The sequence below is a fragment of the Erinaceus europaeus genome, chromosome 4 (genome assembly GCF_950295315.1).
Source record: "Erinaceus europaeus chromosome 4, mEriEur2.1, whole genome shotgun sequence".
In the NCBI taxonomy this organism is placed as follows: Eukaryota; Metazoa; Chordata; class Mammalia; order Eulipotyphla; family Erinaceidae; genus Erinaceus; species Erinaceus europaeus.
This window is the reverse complement of record NC_080165.1, coordinates 58,898,210-58,917,806: the sequence shown is the minus strand read 5'-3', so window position 1 is coordinate 58,917,806 and position 19,597 is coordinate 58,898,210. Positions and strand designations below refer to the sequence as shown.

The following is a 19,597-nucleotide window of genomic DNA, read 5'->3' as shown; positions in this document are numbered from 1 at the left end:
ACGAACCAGTAAGTGATGACAAAATGTTATTCCATCCTGTATTATATATTTGGCCAGACTTATTTTAAAAATTAACAGGGAGATGCCTAAAACTTGACAACTAAGTAAAAAATACCTTCAGGTATTCAATTTTAAGAAGGGAATTCAATGAACCTGGGATAGAAAAAGCAGTGGCCTCTAGAGTCATACAAACTAGTTTTGTGCCAGCACTTCATAACCCTGGCTGCTTGCCTGCTAGGCAGTTTTCCTAGTATTTCCTGCCTGTCTTTGCAGTGCAGCCCCACAGGATGTAGTCCTAGACATTATCATTATATGAAGGTTCTTTCCAGGTATTGAAAAAACGCAATGTTCTTTTTTACCAACATTTTTTCCGATAACTAAGATACATAGATAAATATAAAACAGAGTTTTATTTTGTAAAATGAAAGGAGACTTGGTATGTCTTTGTTGTTTTTTTCTTAGCCAACTTCCATTTTCCTTTCTAGATTGAACTCCTTGATTTCAAAGGAGAGGATTTATTTGAAGATGGAGGCATTATTCGGAGAATCAAACAGAAAGGAGAAGGATATTCAAACCCAAATGAAGGAGCAACAGTAGAAAGTAAGTATGAGAGGACATTAGTCCTTAGAAGTTGGATTCTATTTGTATAGGTAAAAAAGAGATTTCTTAAGTTAACACCCATTTGTAGAAGTAAGTAGATGAACTATAATGCACGTATGGTTATAATTCAACATTTATTGAATAATAACTTCATTTAGTAAATAGTAACTCAGTATGTGTGTGCTTCTCTAAATTGAAAAAGTGAACAAAAGGTAATTCCATCCATTCATTAAATTCTTAGTCTATGGACTCCTTGTGTGAACAACTATCATTGTTGATATATATTTTCACTTCTCTTAATAACCTTATGAGGTATAATTGTCCCAAAATGAGAAAAGTAAGTTCAGAGAAATTTTATAAATTACCCAAAGTTAGGGGCCAGGCAAGGTGCATCCAGTTAAGTGCTCATATTACAGTGCACAAGGACCTGGGTTCAAGCCTCTGGTCCCTACCTGCAGGGGGGGAAAGCTTCGTAAGTGCTGCAGCAGGGCTACAGGTATTTTTCTGTCCCTTTCCCTTTCTACCTCCCCTCCCCTCTCAATTTCTCTCTGTCTCTGTCCAATAGTAACTAAATAAAAATATTTTTAATAAATAAGTTGCCAAAGGTTACAGTGTTACTGAACAGCAGTATATGGTAATAACTTTCAGGGCTCTAAGTCCAATCTCATCAAAACAAAAAACAGCTCATCATTTTAGTTAAATTCAAATGGAGTAACAGTATTCATTCTGTCAGGAAACCACAGTTCAAGTCCTGCTTTGCCTTTTACTGAGCGGCTTGGAGCTATTTCACTTCCTCATTTGCAAAGTTAGGGATAAAGACTGGGGACTGGAATAACTGATCACTCTTCCTCCTTCTCAAAACACACTTATATGCCACTTTGTTGCTACATCTGTATTGTAATCAGCATCTGCCCACTTCCCCACTATACAGTGAGTACATGAACATCAGAATCTTTCATGGTGATTTTGTTTCCAGTATTCTCTATCAGCCTTCAGAATACTGTCTTTGATTTTTTCCATTTTAATTATGTACCTTGGTCAACTTGGATTTTTATTCATTTTTCTCTTGGTGCTCTTCAAGCTTCCTAAATTCAGGGGTGTATGTGTTTGTATGTGGAGGAAGGATCTCTCTCTGTCTTTAATTTGGGGAAATTCTCAGCTAATAATATGAATTCAAGTATGAATTCTGTTCCTGTCTTCTTTTTGTATACCTATGATGCAAATTTGTTCTTGATGTTATCCTGTAACTCAGATTATATTTGTTTCAGTCCTTATTCTTTTTCATTTTTGCTGCTTTCTTTAGATGGTTTCCTCCATCATATCTTGCTGCTCTCCTCTTCAGTCTCTGTGTTCCTGCAGATGTTCTCTGCTGTGTTTTTTCTTTCCTTTTTTTTTTCTTTTTTTTAGTCACTACACTCTTCATTCCTCTGAATTTATTACAGACCACCCTCACCACTACTCCTCGACCTTCAATATATCTTCTTAATTTACTGAACATCCTTAGGCACCATAATTTGGAAGTCTTCATCAGGAGAGCTGTATAGTTCTGTTGAATTTGGGGTTTTCTTCAAGTTACTGGCTTGGTTCATCATAGGTGCTTTCCTCTGTCTTCTCATTATATTTGAGTCTCTGAAGACAAAGGTTAGCTGTCTATGTTTGGGCAGGTCTAAGCAGTAACTGAGGATTCACAGTCACAAGTACTTGGCTAAGGCTATAAACCTGGTTTGCCAGGTTCTGCCAAACCAGAAGTTGGTTGCAGATAATATTACAAACTGGTGGGAGAACTCTAGCTGTCTGAACTTATGGAGTGTCTCTGTGAATCCATCCTCAGGGGCCCACTGCTATGGGCACTAAATTCAGCAATGACTGCTTTCAACAGCCTATAATTGCCATATGGTTTATAGTCTCGTCTCTTCTCTTCTCTTCTCTTCTCTTCTCTTCTCTTCTCTTCTCTTCTCTTCTCTTCTCTTCTCTTGCCTTCTCTTCTCTTCTCTTCTCTTCTCTTCTCTTCTCTTCTCTTCTCTTCTCTTCTCTTCTCTTCTCTTCTCTTCCATTGTTGCAAATTGTGGACATAGAGTTGTAATACAGGCATGGTTGGCCAACAGGGCAGCCATGGAGATAGTGGAGCCAAGAAAGTATCAGGGGCTGGGTAGTAATAGTCCACAGCAGTGACTGAGTGTCTGCCATGGAGGCAGTTGGGTAGTAGCAGGCAACAGTCAGAGGCCCTCCAGGGCAACAGAAGCATCCAGCTGGGGCAGATAGCTATGCAGAGGAATTCCGCCTGGCCAGGTGGTATGGAACCAATGGTTTCTTTGATGTGAATGTTTCTCTGTCCTCCCTGCCTGAATTCTGGGGTTTGTTTGTTTGGTTTTTGTTTTCATTATTAGTTTACCTTAGTTCCAAATTAGTTGTTATGCTGGAGTGTCCCATGTATGTTGTAGTTTTTGTGGTGGTAGTGAACGAAAATAGGACCTGCTAGTCTATTCCTATCTTGCTTGGAAGTCTACTTTTGGGTTTCTTTATAGATGGTGGTATTTTCTCATCACCAGAGCTTTACTGTACCGGACTAGTATCTTCAGATAGAGACAGAGAAAAAGAGAGAGAGAGGGAAAGACACCAAATACTAAGCTTCACTCAGTGTGGTGGGAGCTGGCTTGAACCTGGGTTGTATATGGCACCTTCCCAGGTGAGCTATTCTGCCAGCCTTTGATACATTTTTGATAGGACTCTTTTTTTCCTTAAACTTTCTGTTTTCAAAGTACGAAAGTGTTGTGAAAGTTGTATAGAGAAATTTCTTTATATTGTAGCATCTTATCTATCCTCCAATGTCAACATCTTACCTAGTACATTCATCAGACTCTGATACAACACTGTTTACTTTTCTACAGGTCTTATTTGAATGTAACTAATTGCTAAAAGATATCCTTTTTCCAGTCCATGGTCAAATTCAGGATCTAGCATTGTTTTTGATTATTGTGTAACCTTTGTTTCCTCCAGTCAATGACAGTTCTTAGTCTTTTTTTTTTTTTTTAATGACTGACACTTTTGGAGTCAACCAATCTGCTATTTTGTAGAATATACTTCAATTTGGGCTTGTCTGCTTTTATCCATTATTACTTTATTACACTGAGGTGTTACACATTTTATTTATTTATTTTTTAATATTTATTTACTTATTTATTCTTTTTTGTTGCCTTTGTTTTATTGTTGTAATCACTATTATTGTTGTTGTTATTGATGTAGTCATTGTTGGATAGGACAGAGAGAAATGGAGAGAGGAGGGGAAGACAGAGAGGGGAAGAGAAAGATAGACACCCACAGACTTGCTTCACCACTTGTGAAACAACCCCCCTGCATGTGGGGAGCTGGGGGCTCGAACTGGGATCCTAACACTGGTCCTTGCGCTTTGCGCCGTGTGCGCTTAACCTGCTACGCTACCACCCAACTCCCGGTGTTATACATTTTAAAGTTTACTACTTAAGTGATACTGTGCCTTCAGTTCTCCATTTATCAGAGGGTACATAGTGTTGATGTTTCATTACTAGTGATGTTAACTTGAGTTACTTGGTCTGCTATGTCTGACCAATGTCAAGTTACTATTCTTCCTCTTTTAATTGCTAAGTGTCTAATTAGGCAGTAAACACTAAAAGACTATAAAAATAATATTCTCATTCCTTCACACTAATTTTAGCATCCATATATGACTTTGCATGTAATAGTTACAGTAGAATTTACCTAATGGTGATTTGTCTCTTTTATTGTTCTTTCTACATTTAATTGAAATTCTACTATAAAGAAAACCTGTCTGTTGTCTCCTCTTCGTTGAAATCATAGATGCTTATTTTATTCTGTAGGTTGTTATTCATTGTTGTTCTTTTTTACTTTGTTGCTCAAATTGTTCTAGGTTTGGCCAGTGGAGCCTGACTTGTCATCCCTTTCATCATGCTTCCATTATTTCTTAAGTACATTATTAATTTTGCACCACAAGATGTTCTAGGCTCATTTTGTAATTTCTCTGCCCTAGGCCTGGGATCAACCATTTCTCTAAGGAGCTTCTGATTCCTTTTATTGGAGAATGATATCTGGAAACCAGGACCTGAGTACTAGGTGTACTCATGCTTTGGAGTATTATTGCTTCTAGAATCTCTTAGCAGACAGAACTAGAAAAATGTATGTACTTCAACATGCATATATACATATCTATATATATTTATTTACTGGCCTGTACATATTTCTTAAAGATGTATTATTTCTTTTCACATGAGAGATAATAAAGAGAGAACTAGAGCATCACTCTGGTACATGCAATGCTGGGAAAGACCTCATGCTTTTAAGTCCAGTGCTCTAGTCTAGCCACTGTACTGTATCTCCTGGGCTGCCAGTATATATATATTGAACTGTGAGGACATACCAACACTTCCAAGTCAGATTTGGTAGCGCTGATTTGACAGTATAAGCAGTATTTTCTATTTTATTTCTTTAGTAATAAGAAAGTTGGTAGTCTATATTTACAGTATCTTTTTGTTCAGTTGTAGAATATGCATAGTTATAGAATTACTAACCCATACCCATGTAAATAAACAAATTTTCTAATTAGAAAACATCTGTGTATAGAACTGATGGTGTTCTGGGAAAGGCACACCCCTAAATATGCCATTTGGGGCATATTAATTATTTCTAATAATAGTTATTTCAGAATGACTGTTACTTAGAGTTCACTCTGAACATTCTTTTGTGCCCTTGAAAGCAAGAGATAAATTCCTCATTGGAAAATACCCTCCCTGTAACAAAATAGAAGGTATCCTTATAACTAGAGATACGGGATATGGAGCTGAGAAAACTGTGTAAATAAACCGCCACTTTTTATCACGTGTGTGATACCACTCAGTGGGCCTCCCCAAATGAATTTTTTTTTTAGAGAGAAATAAAGCGGATGGGAAAGAAGATGACCACTTCAGCACCCATGGGACTCTTGTGTGGTGCAAGGAGTCCCGTCCCTGAGCCTCACACACGGCTTGGTACATACTCCGCTGGGTGAGCCAGCTTTTGGCCCACCAACCCGCTTCTCTGATTTTTATTTTTCTTATCTAAAGGAAATATATAAACTAAATGATGTCAACACTTCTTTGGGACTCTAGTGCATATGAAATTAAACTTTTTTTTCCATCCTCCTGTTTGTCTGCCTGATGTAGATCTTACTATTAGACCAGCTAAGGAATCTATAAGAGGGAGAGGGAAGTTTCTTCTACAGTTTTTTTATTATTATTTTTATTTTTATTTATTAGAGACAGCCAGAAATTGAGAAGGAAGGGTGGGATAGACAGACACCTGCATCACTGCTTCACCACTTGTGAAGCTTTCCCCCTACAGGTGGGGACTGGACTCGAACCTGGGTCCTTGCACATTGTAACATGTGCGTTCAATCAGGTGTGCCACCACCCAGCCCCTCTCTCCTACAGTTTTTTTTTTTATCAATAGCCCTTTAAGTATACATTGAAAATACTGTTTCCCAAGTTCAGTTCTTGGCACCACCATAAGTGAAAGGTGTGATATAATGATAATAATAATGATTAATTTTCTTTCAAGAAAATACTGTTTTCTTGTTTGGATTAGACTATCTTCAATTCTTTCTGTTGCAGTTATGTCATTTGCTTTTTTTTTTTTTTTTTTTTTGCCTCCAGTCACTAGGGCTTAGTACTGGCACTACAAATCCACTGCTTCTTGTGGCCTTTTTCTTTTTAATATTTATTTATTTATCCCCTTTTGTTGCCCTTGTTGTTTTATTGTTGTTGGGTAGGACAGAGAGAAATGTAGAGTGGAGGGGGAGAGAAAGATAGACACCTGCCGACCTGCTTCACCGCTTGTGAAGCAACTCCCCTGCAGGTGGGGAACCAGAGGCTCAAACCAGGATCCTTACGCTGCTCCTTGCGCTTAGTCCGCTGCACAGTACTGCCTAACTCCCTCTTGTGGCCTTTTTTTCTTCTTCTTTCTTTCTCGATAAGACAGAGAGAGAAATTGAGAGGGAAGGGAAAATAAACAGATAGACACCTGCAGGCCTGCTTCACTTGTGAAGCGACCCCCCACAGGTGGGAGCCAGGGACTTTGTGTGGGTCCTGTGCATTTTACTATGTGTGCTTAACCCAGTGCACCACAACTGGCACCCTCATTTACTTTGTAATAAGTTATTTTTTTATGTTTGCATTCAATCTGGGGTTCTGTCTGCATTCTGTTATTTTAGATATGTGAAACATTACTGTGATTTTAAATTATACAAAAAGATTTACTCAGAAATGTTATTTCCCTCTGACCCCTACTAATCTGTTCTCCCATTATTTTTGCACATACTTCCTATATGTAAACAAGCTTATGAGTTCTTGCTTTATGTTTGTACTTCTTTCGTAGACAAGAGCAGATACATTTTTCCCCTTGTGACTCTTCTTTATCCACAGTGGATAATATAATATGAGTGGAATTTTTTAAATGTATTTGAATAATACTTTATGTACTTCCTGTTTCCAAATATATTAAGAGAGTAATGACTAATCTTTCGTCTGTGGTATTGTTAGATTGAACTTTCCTGGGAATACTCTAAGTAAATGGATTTTTAGTTTATCTCCCAAAAGTTCTTTTTGGCTGTCTAAAAGGAATCAGTTTTATAAAAATTGATTGGATTGTACTTTCATTTGTCAAGGTTAAGGTGTACTGCTTTCTGTCTTTGAACTGAGTTAGCTGTGTTTGTGAGGACAGAGTTGACTTTATAGTGATACTTGTCATAACCAAGGTCTCCTTGTTCTTTTTAGTCTTCTCAGATTCTATTGGTTTGCTTTTTTTTTTTTTTTTTGGTAACATCACCCATTGATTTAGATTGAAAAAACAAACCAAGTGTAAGTCCCAGAACCGAAGCCAATTCTACAGTGAAGGACAATAAAAAGTGATCATCCATTATGTCATTATAGATGCACACGAGAAAGTTTGTGTTACTTCTGTGTAAAGCCACAATGGAAAGTTGGAGGAGAGGGCAAACAAGCTCTGGAAGTGATAGAATTGAGTCAGAATCTTGGACTCACTACTTAAGACTGTTAATTAACACTTTAGGCAGGTTTCTTAACCACCTGAGTGTCTATTTTCCCCATCTATAAAATGGGAGTGATCAAGTCTAAAAGGTAGATAGTACATGGTGGATCTTTAATTTCTTTTCCTATCCTGTGTTATACTGCTGTAATAGTGACTTTGCCTAAATCATCTCTCTTCAGGATTTTTGCTTGTTTTAAAGAGCAGCATTATGAATCGAATCATAATCTTTGTTTCCTTTTAATAATTGGTTTGTTTCTTTATGGAAGAGGAATTTCCATTAGTTTGATTGGGATTTATCCTTTCTCACAGATTTCTTAACTCTCCTCTGTAAAGTTCCAAATGCTTGAAAATCAAATTTTAGTTTCTGTGTGATTTTTCTTGTGTCAATTAAGATGACCATCTTGTAAATTTTATTCAGTATTGTTCTTTTTCCACTAAAAATAATCACTGTGTTCTGAATTATTCTAATTGACCTGATTATGATTACTGATACTTTAGTCATCAGACTTTAGTTTAATTGCCTGTACTGGATACATTGTTACTTTTTTAAAAAATATATATTTTATTTATTTATTCCCTTTTGTTGCCCTTGTTGTTTTATTGTTGTAGTTATTATTGTTATTGTCGTTGTTGGATAGGACAGAGAGAAATGGAGAGAGGAGGAGAGAAAGGTAGACACCTGCAGACCTGCTTCACCGCCTGTGAAGTGACTCCCCTGCAGGTGGGGAGCCGGGGTTCGAACCGGGATCCTTATGCCGATCCTTGTGCTTTGTGCCACCTGCGCTTAACCTGCTGCGCTACAGCCCGACTCCCACATTGTTACTTTTAAACTTAGCTTTCTTAGAAAATCCGCTGTGACCTATATAAAGCTCTAGAAATATTAAAGTACTAACTGTAATGGGTTTTCTTGCTACTTGCCTCACAGTACTTCCAACCACATCTGAATGCAAAGAATGCAGACCATTGAAAGTGTTTTCAAATGTGAAAATTTCAGGGTGATTTGTAGGGTCAAATTTGAGTGCCCTAATGATTCAAACAAAGAACTCCGTGTTGATGCTGGAATATAGGGAGACTATAAAAACTACATCAGAATTTATGAATAATTCCGAGAAAATGTGGTAGGCTAAGAAGAACTAGAAGAGAACTTGAAAGTACTAATTACTATCTTTTGAGATAACTAATAGGAAATTAAAAAGTAGCCCTGACACCTGAATTGTTGATCTAAAAGATAGTTAAGAATATTTAAGAACACAGAACAGTTTTCCTCCTAAAAACAAACAAACAAACAAAAAGCCATGGAAGAAGATAAAAGACAAGGACAGACTGTGTACATCTAATTAAACATTCCTAGAGGAGTAAAATGGTCTTTAGACTGAAAAGACCAGCTGATAGTGGCACATGGGAGTAAGGAGTACTTCCTTTTTTTTTTTTACCAAAGCACTGCCAGATCTGGCTTATAGTGGTGCTGGGGAATCAACTTGGTACTTTGGAGCCTCAGGCATGAGAATCTCTTTTGCATGTCTATTATGCTATCTACCCCCACCCTTCTTTTCTTTTTTTTTTTTAAGTTTTTAATTATGTTTGTTAGTGATTTAATATTGATTTACAAAATTATAAGATAACAGGTATAACTGCACCATTCCCACCACCAGAACTCTGTGTCCCCATTCCTTCCATTGGAAACTGTAGCTCTCCCAAGATCACCGTTACAGGTTGACTATTATTTTGGTAACTATCTATCTATATTTATATCTATTTGCCCATTTTTTATATAGTCTTGCCTTCTCTTCCTAGTTAAGTCACACCTACTACTTCTGAGTGTTCTTCCTCCCCCTCCTTACTCCTCCTTCTCTTTCCGGGTCCTGATGGAATTGGAGTTCAGCACTCTCTGGTCATCTTTCCCTAATAGGAGTATGGACCAAACTTCTTTATGGGGTGCAGAAGATGGAAGGTCTTACTTCTGTAATTGTTTCTCTGCTGGGAATGGCCATTAGCAAATAATCTATACGTATCCCTAGCCTGTTTATAGCTTTCCCTGCTTGGGTAGAGCTCTGGAGAGGTAAGGTTCCAGGACACATTGGTGAGTTCATCTACCCAGGGGCGTCAGGATGGAATTGCAGTAACATCCACAACTTGGTGGCTGAAATGCAATAAGATATAAAGGAGGACAAAATGTTTAATGAGGGGACAGGTGGTGGTGGACCTGGCTGAGTGCACATGTTACAGTGCGCAAGGACCCAGGTTCGAGCCCCTGGTCCCCTCCTGCAGGGGGGAAAGTTTCATAAGTGATGAAGCAGTGCTGCAGGTGTCTCTCTGTCTCTCTCCCTCTCTATCACCCCCTTCCCTCTTAATTTATGACTGTCTCTATCCAACAAATAAAGTTTTTTTTTAATTTTAAAATATGTTTAATGAACAGGAACTATAAAGAAGGAATAGAGCAGATAGGAACAGGAATTTTAAGGTAGAAAGAAATGAGGAAGTCTTATTTTATCAATGTTCCTAGGCGCCCATGACTGGTAATTTTTGCTGGAGCTGGGTAGCTAACTTGCAGGTGGACTAAAAAAATTGGCTGGAAAGATGGTGTCAGAGTTGAAAGTAGGTCTAGAAAAATGGATCAGGGCAGAGAGTAGCTCCTAAACTTGAAGAAAATATATAAGTACAATTTTTTACTATGTCAATCTGACCCAGGGCCCATATCTATCCATATTTAGCACAGGAACCTGTATAACTTCCAGGTCCCTGTCAGTCTTTATTCAAAGTCCAAGGTTATAGCTGAGAACATTTCTAGGCTGTTCTCATTTCAGGACCAGTTTTCCTTGAGTGGCAGGTTAGGATGACCCAGCCTCCCTTCAGAGAGTGGAGCAGTCCTTACCACTGGTAGTTCATAGTGAGGGTAGGGTCCTGAAGAAGCCCACAGAGGGCTTACAATGATGTAGGGAATGTATCACCTAGATACATTCTGGAGAAATTTCTTAATTCCATAGCTTAACAGAAATTGTGAATTGTATTAGGAAAGAACAAGCTATATATGCAAAGGAATAAGAATCAGAATGACATTAGACTTCTCATTATTAATTTTAACACAATGCAACATTCTAAAAGGGAGGCTTGAAGCTGGGTGGTTACACACCTGGTTGAGCACACATGTTACAATGCACAAGGACCAGATTTCAAGCCTCCAGTCCCCACCTGTAGGGGGAAAGCTTCACAAGTGGTGAAGCAGTACGGTAGGTGTCTGTCTCTATTCCTCTCCATTTCCCACTTCCTCTCAATTTCTGGCTGTCATTATCCAGTAAATAAATAACGATAATAAAAAAGTAAAAGGGCTGCTTTAAGGATTGTCTATGTCTCTTAAAGCTAGAATTCTATACTATAAGTATGAGAACAAAACTAACTTTTTAGAATATAAAGACTTATGCTATCTTTGGAAGAAAAAAAATGCCCTAAATTCACTATGAAAAATAAAGCCAGGCGTAAAAAACATTAGTGACCAGAAAAGTAACTTTTTTTTTCAAAAAAACTAATTTCTACATCATTACAGTGAAATTGGATACATTTATCTTCTAAGAACTCTGGAATGGTAGAACTAAGGAAAAAAAGTTTCAACAAACTGAAGCTAAATTTTTAATAATTTTAACAAAATATAGGAGTAGAAAATGGGAGAAGGGGACAAATTTATCTAAAATTATTTTATTCGGGGTAGACTATGCTGATTCGACCTTAACATTAATAAAATACCTTTAAATGGTTAGTTTAAAATTTAATGACCAGGGTCAAGAGATAGTTCACCAGGTAGGATGCCTGCCTTGCCTTCTCTGTGGTCAGTTGGTCTGGTGTTCTATCTATCTGAATGAAAAAGTCAGCCAGAGAGCAGTGAAATTGCATATTTGTGAGACCCCCAGATCTGCAATAAATAAAATTTAATAAGCAGCCAGGGAGGTGGCTCAGCAGTCTACTACAGGATTTGCATGCATGAAGCCCAAGTTCTAGTGCACTCTTATAAATTAAAAAACAAAACAAACAAAACTCAAATCCAAATTTTTCTGCTACCAAAGTTCACTCTTTTGGACTGGGGAAATTTCAGTGGTAAAGCATAGGACTTGCATACTTGAGGTTCAAAATTCAATCCTTAGCAAAAAAAAAAAAAAAAAAAAATTAATCCTTAGTAGCATTACAAATGAGTGCCTGGGGCTTCAAGTCTGCATGATTCCTCTACTCCCAACAGATTCTTCTTTTTTAGATAAAAGATGGCAGAGAGAATGAGAGAAAAAGGAAGACAGGAAGAAGAGGAGAGAACCATAGCATAGCTCCACTGCTTGAGAAGCTTCCTCTGTCACATGCTCCCATGTGGTGGCTGGGGGGCTTGAACTTAGCTCTTCATGGATGGCTGAATGAGCTATCTCCTGGCTCCCCATAACAAATATTTTCTTAATGCTATATAAAAAATAAATTATGGGGAAATAGCACAGTGATTATGCAACAGACTTTCATGCCTGAGGCACCAGAGATCCTAGGTTTAATCCCTGTCACTACCATAAACTAGAGCTGAGCAATTCTCTAGAAAAATAATAATTATCATTATTATTATTTAGTAGGGCCAGAGAAATAGTCCACTGCATAGGGAAATTGCCTTGCCTTTGTATGATCCATGTCTAAGCCCTGTTAACACATCGGAGTTTACTCCCTTGCTGTTGTCTATTATTACACACACACACACACACACACACACACACCACATGATTTATAAAGTTGACAGCAGAATGGTAAGATCATGCATATATAAAGCTCTCTCCTCAGAATTCATCCCTCACCACTTTTCTACTTTCGTGGCTTCACTCTATCTAATTTTTTTTCAGATACATTAAAAAGTTGATCGAGGGAGGCGGGCAGTAGAGCATTGGGTTAAACGCACGGGGTGCAAAGTGCAAGGACCGGCATAAGGATCCCAGTTTGAGCCCCCGGCTGCCCACCTGCAGGGGAGTCACTTCACAAGCAGTGAAGCAGGTCTGCAGGTGTCTTTCTCTACCCCCCTGTCTTTCCCTCCTCTCTCCATTTCTCTCTGTCCTATCTAACAACGACCACAATAACAACAATAATAACTACAACAACAATTTTAAAAAATAAGGGCAACAAAGGGGAAAATAAATAAATAAACATTTTTTAAAAAGTTGATCATGGGGGCAGGGCCAGGCAGTAGCATATTGGATTAACAGCACACATGGTGCAAGGCACAAGGACTGGCACAAGGATCCTAGTTCGAGCCCTCCTGCTGGGAGGTCGCTTTACAAGTAGTGAAGTAGGTCTGCCCGTGTCTGTCTTTCTCTCCCCGTCTTCCCTTCCTCTCGTGATTTCTCTCTGTCCTACCCAACAAGGGCAACAAAAATAGGAAAAATCGGGAGTCGGGCGGTGGCAGCAGGTTAAGCGCACGTGGCACAAAGCGCAAGGACCGGCATAAGGATCCTGGTTCGAGCCCGGCTCCCCACCTGCAGGGGAGTCGCTTCACAAGTGGTGAAGCAGGTCTGCAGGTGTCTGTCTTTCTCTCCCCCTCTCTGTCTTCCCCTCCTCTCTCCATTTCCCTCTGTCCTATCCAACTACAACGACTTCAGTAACAACAATAATGACTACAACAATAAAACAACAAGGGTAACAAAAGGGAAAATAAATAAATATTTTAAAAATATAGGAAAAATTACCAGGAGCAGTGGATTCATAGTGCAGGCACTGAGCCCCAGCGATAACCCTGGAGGCAAAGGAAAAAAAAAAGTTGAGACAGTGACAGTGATGCAGCGCCTGCTCGATTATCTGAATCAATTATATACCCCTGTATTAAAATTAAAATTACTGTACTATGGACTGTAGACCTATGTATTTGAGTACCCCCTGCAAATCCTTTATCACCAGGTGCAACCACTCGACTACTCCTTGTGTATGTGTGAAATCAGGTGTGGGGAAACCAAGCCAGTCAGAGCATGTTTCTCTTATACGTGCTTCTGCATCACTACTCATCAGAAGCAGCTTTGCTCTTGTATTTGAGATTTCTGAGAACCTTTATCTAAGCCTTACAATGGCTCCTAAGTGTGCTGGTGCTTCTAAGCCTTCTGACAGTAAAACTAAGCACAGAGGAAGATGGCTTACCATAAGGAGAAGGTGAAATTCTTGGGTATGATCAAAGATGGCAAGAAAATCGTGGAGGTTGCCCGCCATTATGATAGAATGAGTCTACCTAGTTCACTCCATCCGTAAAGATGAAAAGAATATCTATGAATTGGCTACTATCTCAAGATGGAAGCAAAGCTAAAGGGGTGTTAGCTCATGTCTAGAGGGCTCTGCTAATGTTTAAAAAACTGTATTTAAAAGGTCATAAACAGGTTTTCTATACTATAACTACAAAAATATTCAATTTATAAATAAAGAACCCTATTTCGTGAAATTCACTTAGCACGGTAGAGTCTAAAACTGATTAACCACGATAAACAAGGGACAACTGTAGTAGGCATTGCATGTAGACTTTTCTGAACCATCAGTTTGGAGTGTAGAAGTAGACCAGCAAAATTTGACCAATCCAGTAAAAGTAACAAAGGAAAAATAAGCTTACACAGAAGGAAAAAAAATTACCTAAGGAATGTGAAAGAATAACTTTAGTGTGCTATATGAGAATTTAGTTATATAATTCCTAATAGTTCTCCATACAGTGCACTAAAGATTAGCTTTCTAGTTTTTCCATCTTTTTTTTTATTGGATAAAGACAAAGATAAAGACAAAGAGAGAGATAAAGACAAAGAGAGAGATGGGGAAGATAGAGTTAGGGAAAGAGACAGAGATACCTGCAGCCCTGATTCACCACTTGTGAAGTTTTCCCCCTGCAGCTGGGAACCAGAAACTTGACTGTAGGCCCTTATGCACAGTAATGTGTGCACTTAGCCAGGTGCACCACCACCTGGCCCTGATTTTTCATCCTTGTTGAGATATAATTAACAAATGAAATTACAAGATAGTTTTAAAAGAAAACATTATGTGAAAAAACTAAAATAAGATAGTATAGCAAAACCATTTGGGAGCCAGGTGATGGGGCACCTGGTTGAGTACACACATTATAGTGCTCAGGGTCCCAGATTCAAGCCTTCCATTCCCCACCTGTAGGGGGAACATTCATGAGTGGTAAAATAGTGCTGCAGGTGTCTCTCTTTCTCCGCTGTTGCCAGAAGGACCTGTCAGCCCTAGACAAAGCTAGGCAGCTGGCTTCACTCTCACTGACAATCTAGAAGCATCGGTCTTCCATCCACTGTCTTGTCTTAAATTTTGGTTTCTTGTTATTTTTTAAATTTTGTTTTAAACTGAATATTTTATAAAATAAAAACAAAAATACTAAAAAGAAATTTTAGAGGCACTGGGTGGTGCCACACCTGGTTGAATACATATGTTACAATGCGCAAGGACCCAGGTTCAAGCCCCCAGTCCCCACCTGCAGGGGGACAGCTTCACAAGTGGTGAAGCAGTACTGCAGGTGTCTCTCTGTCTCTCTCCCTCTCTTCCTCCCACTTCTTCTCAATTTCTGGCTGTCTCTGTCTAATAAATAAAGATAATTTTTTTAAAAACTTGGGGGGGCCTTTCCTGTCAGTCACTGGGGCGGAGGCGGCAGTGGTAGCAGGGCTGGATCTCCAGTGGAAAGAAGAGGCTTTTCCCTCTCAGTTTCTCTTTGTCTCTATCCTAAGTAAGTAAAATAAATATTTTTAAAAAAAATCAAACAAATCATCAGTGATGACAAATGGACAGTGGATAGGTAGGAGCCTGGAGAGACAGCATAATATTTATGCAAAAGACTTTCTTGCCTGAGGCTTTGACATCTCAGGTTCAGTCCCCAGCAAAACCATTACAGTGCTCTGGTATCTCTGTCTCTATTGTTTAAGTGTGGGTAGGATAAAGTAACCTGCTAAAGGCAAAAACCCTCATAAGACAATGACAGTGACAAAATCTAGGTAAGTATCTTCTCTTTATAAATTTTCAAAGCTAAAGTAGAATCCAAGTAACTAGGATAAATAGCCTAGGTGCATGCCCGACGAGTCTCCTAGTTCAAAGCCTGGCACTATATGTTCCAGAGTGCACTCTGGCTTCTCTGTCTCTTTTGAAATTCTGTCTCGTATGAAATAAGTCTCTTAAAAGAGGTACACAATATTAAAAATATATGTGCCCACGTTGAGATCTGAGAGAGCTGTGGAGATTTTTGGTGTTGTTTGTATGTTTGTTTTGCACCTGCTTTTTGAAGTGTTTGTGAATATCCTGGCAGATAAATCCAGGAAGGGAGAGTGCAAATTCTTGACACTACTTTATTATGTTTTCACCAAGTAATACAGTGTGGCACTTAGTCTAAAATGGACAGGATTCAGTAGCTAAGGGGATGATTCCGTGGTAGAACACAAGACTTAAAATGTGTTTAGCCCCAGTTCTGTCCCCAACACTACCTGTGCTGACTCACTCGTTAATAAATAGGGTCAGGAAAATAGAGCAGCAGCAGCACATGGGACTTGTATGCAAGAGGTCCCAAATTCAGTCCCCCACACTGCATATGCCAGAGTAATGCTCTGATTTCTTTCTTACTCTCTTGCACACATTCTCTCATTAATAAATGAAGTAACCAAATCTTTCTAGAAAAGAAATATTAAAATAGACAGTTTATTTTTTCAAGTATTTCAGAATTATATAGCTTTCTCTTTTTTTCTTTTTTCTTTTATTTCTTTATTGGGAGATTAATGGTTTACAGTCGACAGTGAAATACAATAGTCTGTACATGCATAACATTTCCACATGACAATACAACCCTACTAGGTCCTCCTCTGCCATCATGTTCCAGGACCTGAGCCCTCCCCGTCCCCAAAATCTTTTACTTTAGTGCAACAAATATATAGCTTTCTTTTCATATGGTGTTAGCAAGTGAACTCAGGGCCTTAAATATGTTTTTTCTTCTAAAAAGGTATCTGCAAGTCTTCAGTTAATATAAATCTTAGGTGGTCCAGGAGGTGGCACAGTGGATAAAGCATTATACTCTCAAGCATGAGGTCCTGAGTTAAATCCCCAGCAGCACATGTACCAGAGTGATATCTGGTTCTTTCTCTCTCTATCCTGTCTTTCTCATAAATAAATAAAATCTCTAAATATATACATGGGGTTGGGCGGTAGCACAGCACAGTGGGTTAAGTGCACATGGCGCAAAGCGCAAGGACCAGCATAAGGATCCTGGTTCCAGCCCCTGGCTCCCCACCTTCACGGGTGGTGAAGCAGGTCTGCAGGTGTCTATCTTTCTCACCTCCTCTCTGTCTTCACCTCCTCTCTCAATTTCTCTGTCCTACCCAACAACAACAGCTAACAATAACAACCACAGCAAGGGCAACAACAAGGATACCAAAATGGGAAAAATAGCCTCCAGGAGCAGTGGATTCATAGTGCAGGCACTGAGCCCCAGCGATAACCCTGGAGGCAAAAAAAAAAAAATATATATATATATATATATATATGTATATGTATATATATATACACACACACACACATATATATATTAGTAGAAAATTGTCTTGTTATTAAAAAAATTAATAAAAAGTCAGTCAGTGGGAGTCGGGCAGCACAGCAGGTTAAACGCAGGTGGCGCAAAGCTCAAAGACTGGCTTGAGGATCTGTTTCAAGCCCCTGGCTCCCCACCTGCAGGGGAGTCACTTCCCAATGGTGAAGCAGGTCTACAGGTGTCTATCTTTCTCTTCCCTTCTCTGTCTTCCCCTCCTCTCTCCATTTCTCTCTGTCCTATCCAACAACAATGACATCAATAACAACAGTAATAGCTACAACTGTAAAACAAGGGTAACAAAAGGGAATTAAAAAATTATTTTTTTTAAAAAAAAGTCAGCCAGTGAGTCATTTACTTGAGAATACTACTGGGGGGGAAAAAAAGTTCCATATCAGTAAAAAGTTCAAGTAACTCTTTTATGATTTCTTTTTAAAGGGGGCATTAATATATTGCAAAGGGGGAAATCCTATAAATGAGTAAAAACTTGTACCATTTCCTACTTAGAGCATTACTCTGGCACATAGGATGCCAGAGATTGAATTTACGACCTCATGCTTTAAGAGCCAATATTCTAACCATTATACCCCCTCTCAGACTGCAGTACTATTTTCCTTAATGCTCTGTTTTGAAATTAATCACTAAATATTTAAATGCTTGTCCTAAATGGTGTTGACCATTATGAAGTACAAAAAGATTTAAAAAAGCGTAAGATAATATGTGTATCCACTTTTTCGTATTTAAGCTTTAACCACTATCTTTGGAACCATTGAGTGCGTTCTTATACTGGGTCCTAAAATATGTTTAACCTGGTATAGTTTACCATTGATTTCAAGACAATAGTCATAGCTAGTATTCACTGAAGTTATCTCTGTGGCCACACATATCACAGTGTTCATACAGTAAACACCTCATCACTAATGCTAAGTATTAGGCTAAAGTTTAAATTCAGTACCTAATTTAATCCTCTAAACAAGTATCAATTAGCTACTATTATTTCCCCTGTTCTCTAGAAAAAGAAACCGAGCCTCAGACATTTTAAATAGTTTTGCCCAAAGCCACAATTAGTAGATGACACAAATGGTAAATTAGTGACTGGAGGTATATTACGCCAAAGTAAGACTCTGAGGTGGGTGGGAGGGAAAGTACAGGTCCAAAAAGGATGACAGAGGACCTAGTGGGACCTAGTATTGTTATGTGGAAAACTGAGAAATGTGATGCATGTATAAACTATTGTATTTACTGTCGGATGTAAAACATTAACCCCCCAATAAAGTTTTTTTTAAAAAAAAAAACTGGTGAATGGAATCCAACTCTGATTAATATGCCCTCCCTGATTGTGTGAACAGCAGTGAGGATTTGTGTTGATGTAAAGTTTTATTGCTGTATGTATGTTTCCTATTTAAACAAAGATAGAACAGGGGGTCGGTGGTAAAGCAGTGGGTTAAGCACACATGGTGCAAAGTGTAAGGACCGGCATAAGGATCCCAGTTGGAGCCCCTGGCTTCCCACCTGCAGGGGGGTCGTTCACAGGCAGTGAAGCAGAACTACAGGTGTCTATCTTTCTCTCCCCCTCTCTGTCTCCCCTCCTCTCTCGATTTTTCTCTGTCCTATCCAACAACAGCAGCAATGACAACAACAATAATAACAACAACAAGGGCAACAAAATGGGAAAAACAACCTCCAGGATTCGTACTGGATTCGTGTTGCAGGCACCGAGCCCCAGCAATAACCTTGGAGGCAAAATAATAATAATAATAATAATAATAATTTAAAAAATAAATAATAGAAAGATACACATTTAAGGCATTTGCATAAATGTTACTCTATTTAAGTGTTGGAGATTCCTTGCCTGCACTCAGTGTCTGCCCCTTGGTGTAAGCAGTCTTACTACATACAGTGTTATCTGTTTAACTTAAATAGTACAGAGGAAGAAAGGAGGCAACTTAGGGCAAATTTGACAGTGCACCATGCCTGCTTAATCACTTCTAATCAGTGATTAAGATGCCTCTCCTGCTTTTAGAAATCTCTCCCTCTTGCTTTCTCATTTGCCTTTTCAGGGACCCATTAAGATACCATTGTCTCTTGGATGCTATGTTCAGTTAGGCAGGAGATGCTGGGAAAGAAGCAAGAAGAAAAAAAAAAAACTCCTTTAACCTTAGTTAGGCAGAAAAAAATAATAATAAACCTTGTTGAGGGGGGAGTAACCTGTTCCAACCTGGTTTTCTCTGACTAAATGACCAGTCTTGTCTAGTAGTAATACCATTACACCATCCCATTTAGATCCCCATAGCCCAGTAATTGTTTGGGGAATGAATGCAAAGCTATCAGACACCAACTACTCTAATTAGAAAAGGGAAAAGCAGACACTTT

The 19,597-nt window shown here is 38.7% G+C and overlaps 1 protein-coding gene across 3 annotated transcripts in view; it reads left to right on the top strand.

Moving 5' to 3' along the window:
* The window catches only part of FKBP5 (FKBP prolyl isomerase 5), a 117,162-nt gene that overhangs the window by 71,644 nt on the left and 25,921 nt on the right, over nucleotides 1-19,597 (top strand). For all 3 annotated transcript variants that reach the window (XM_060189689.1, XM_007534254.3, XM_060189690.1), the window contains exon 5: nucleotides 486-600. In XM_060189689.1, the coding sequence (XP_060045672.1) occupies nucleotides 486-600 (115 nt within the window). The remainder of the gene's footprint in view (nucleotides 1-485; nucleotides 601-19,597) is intronic.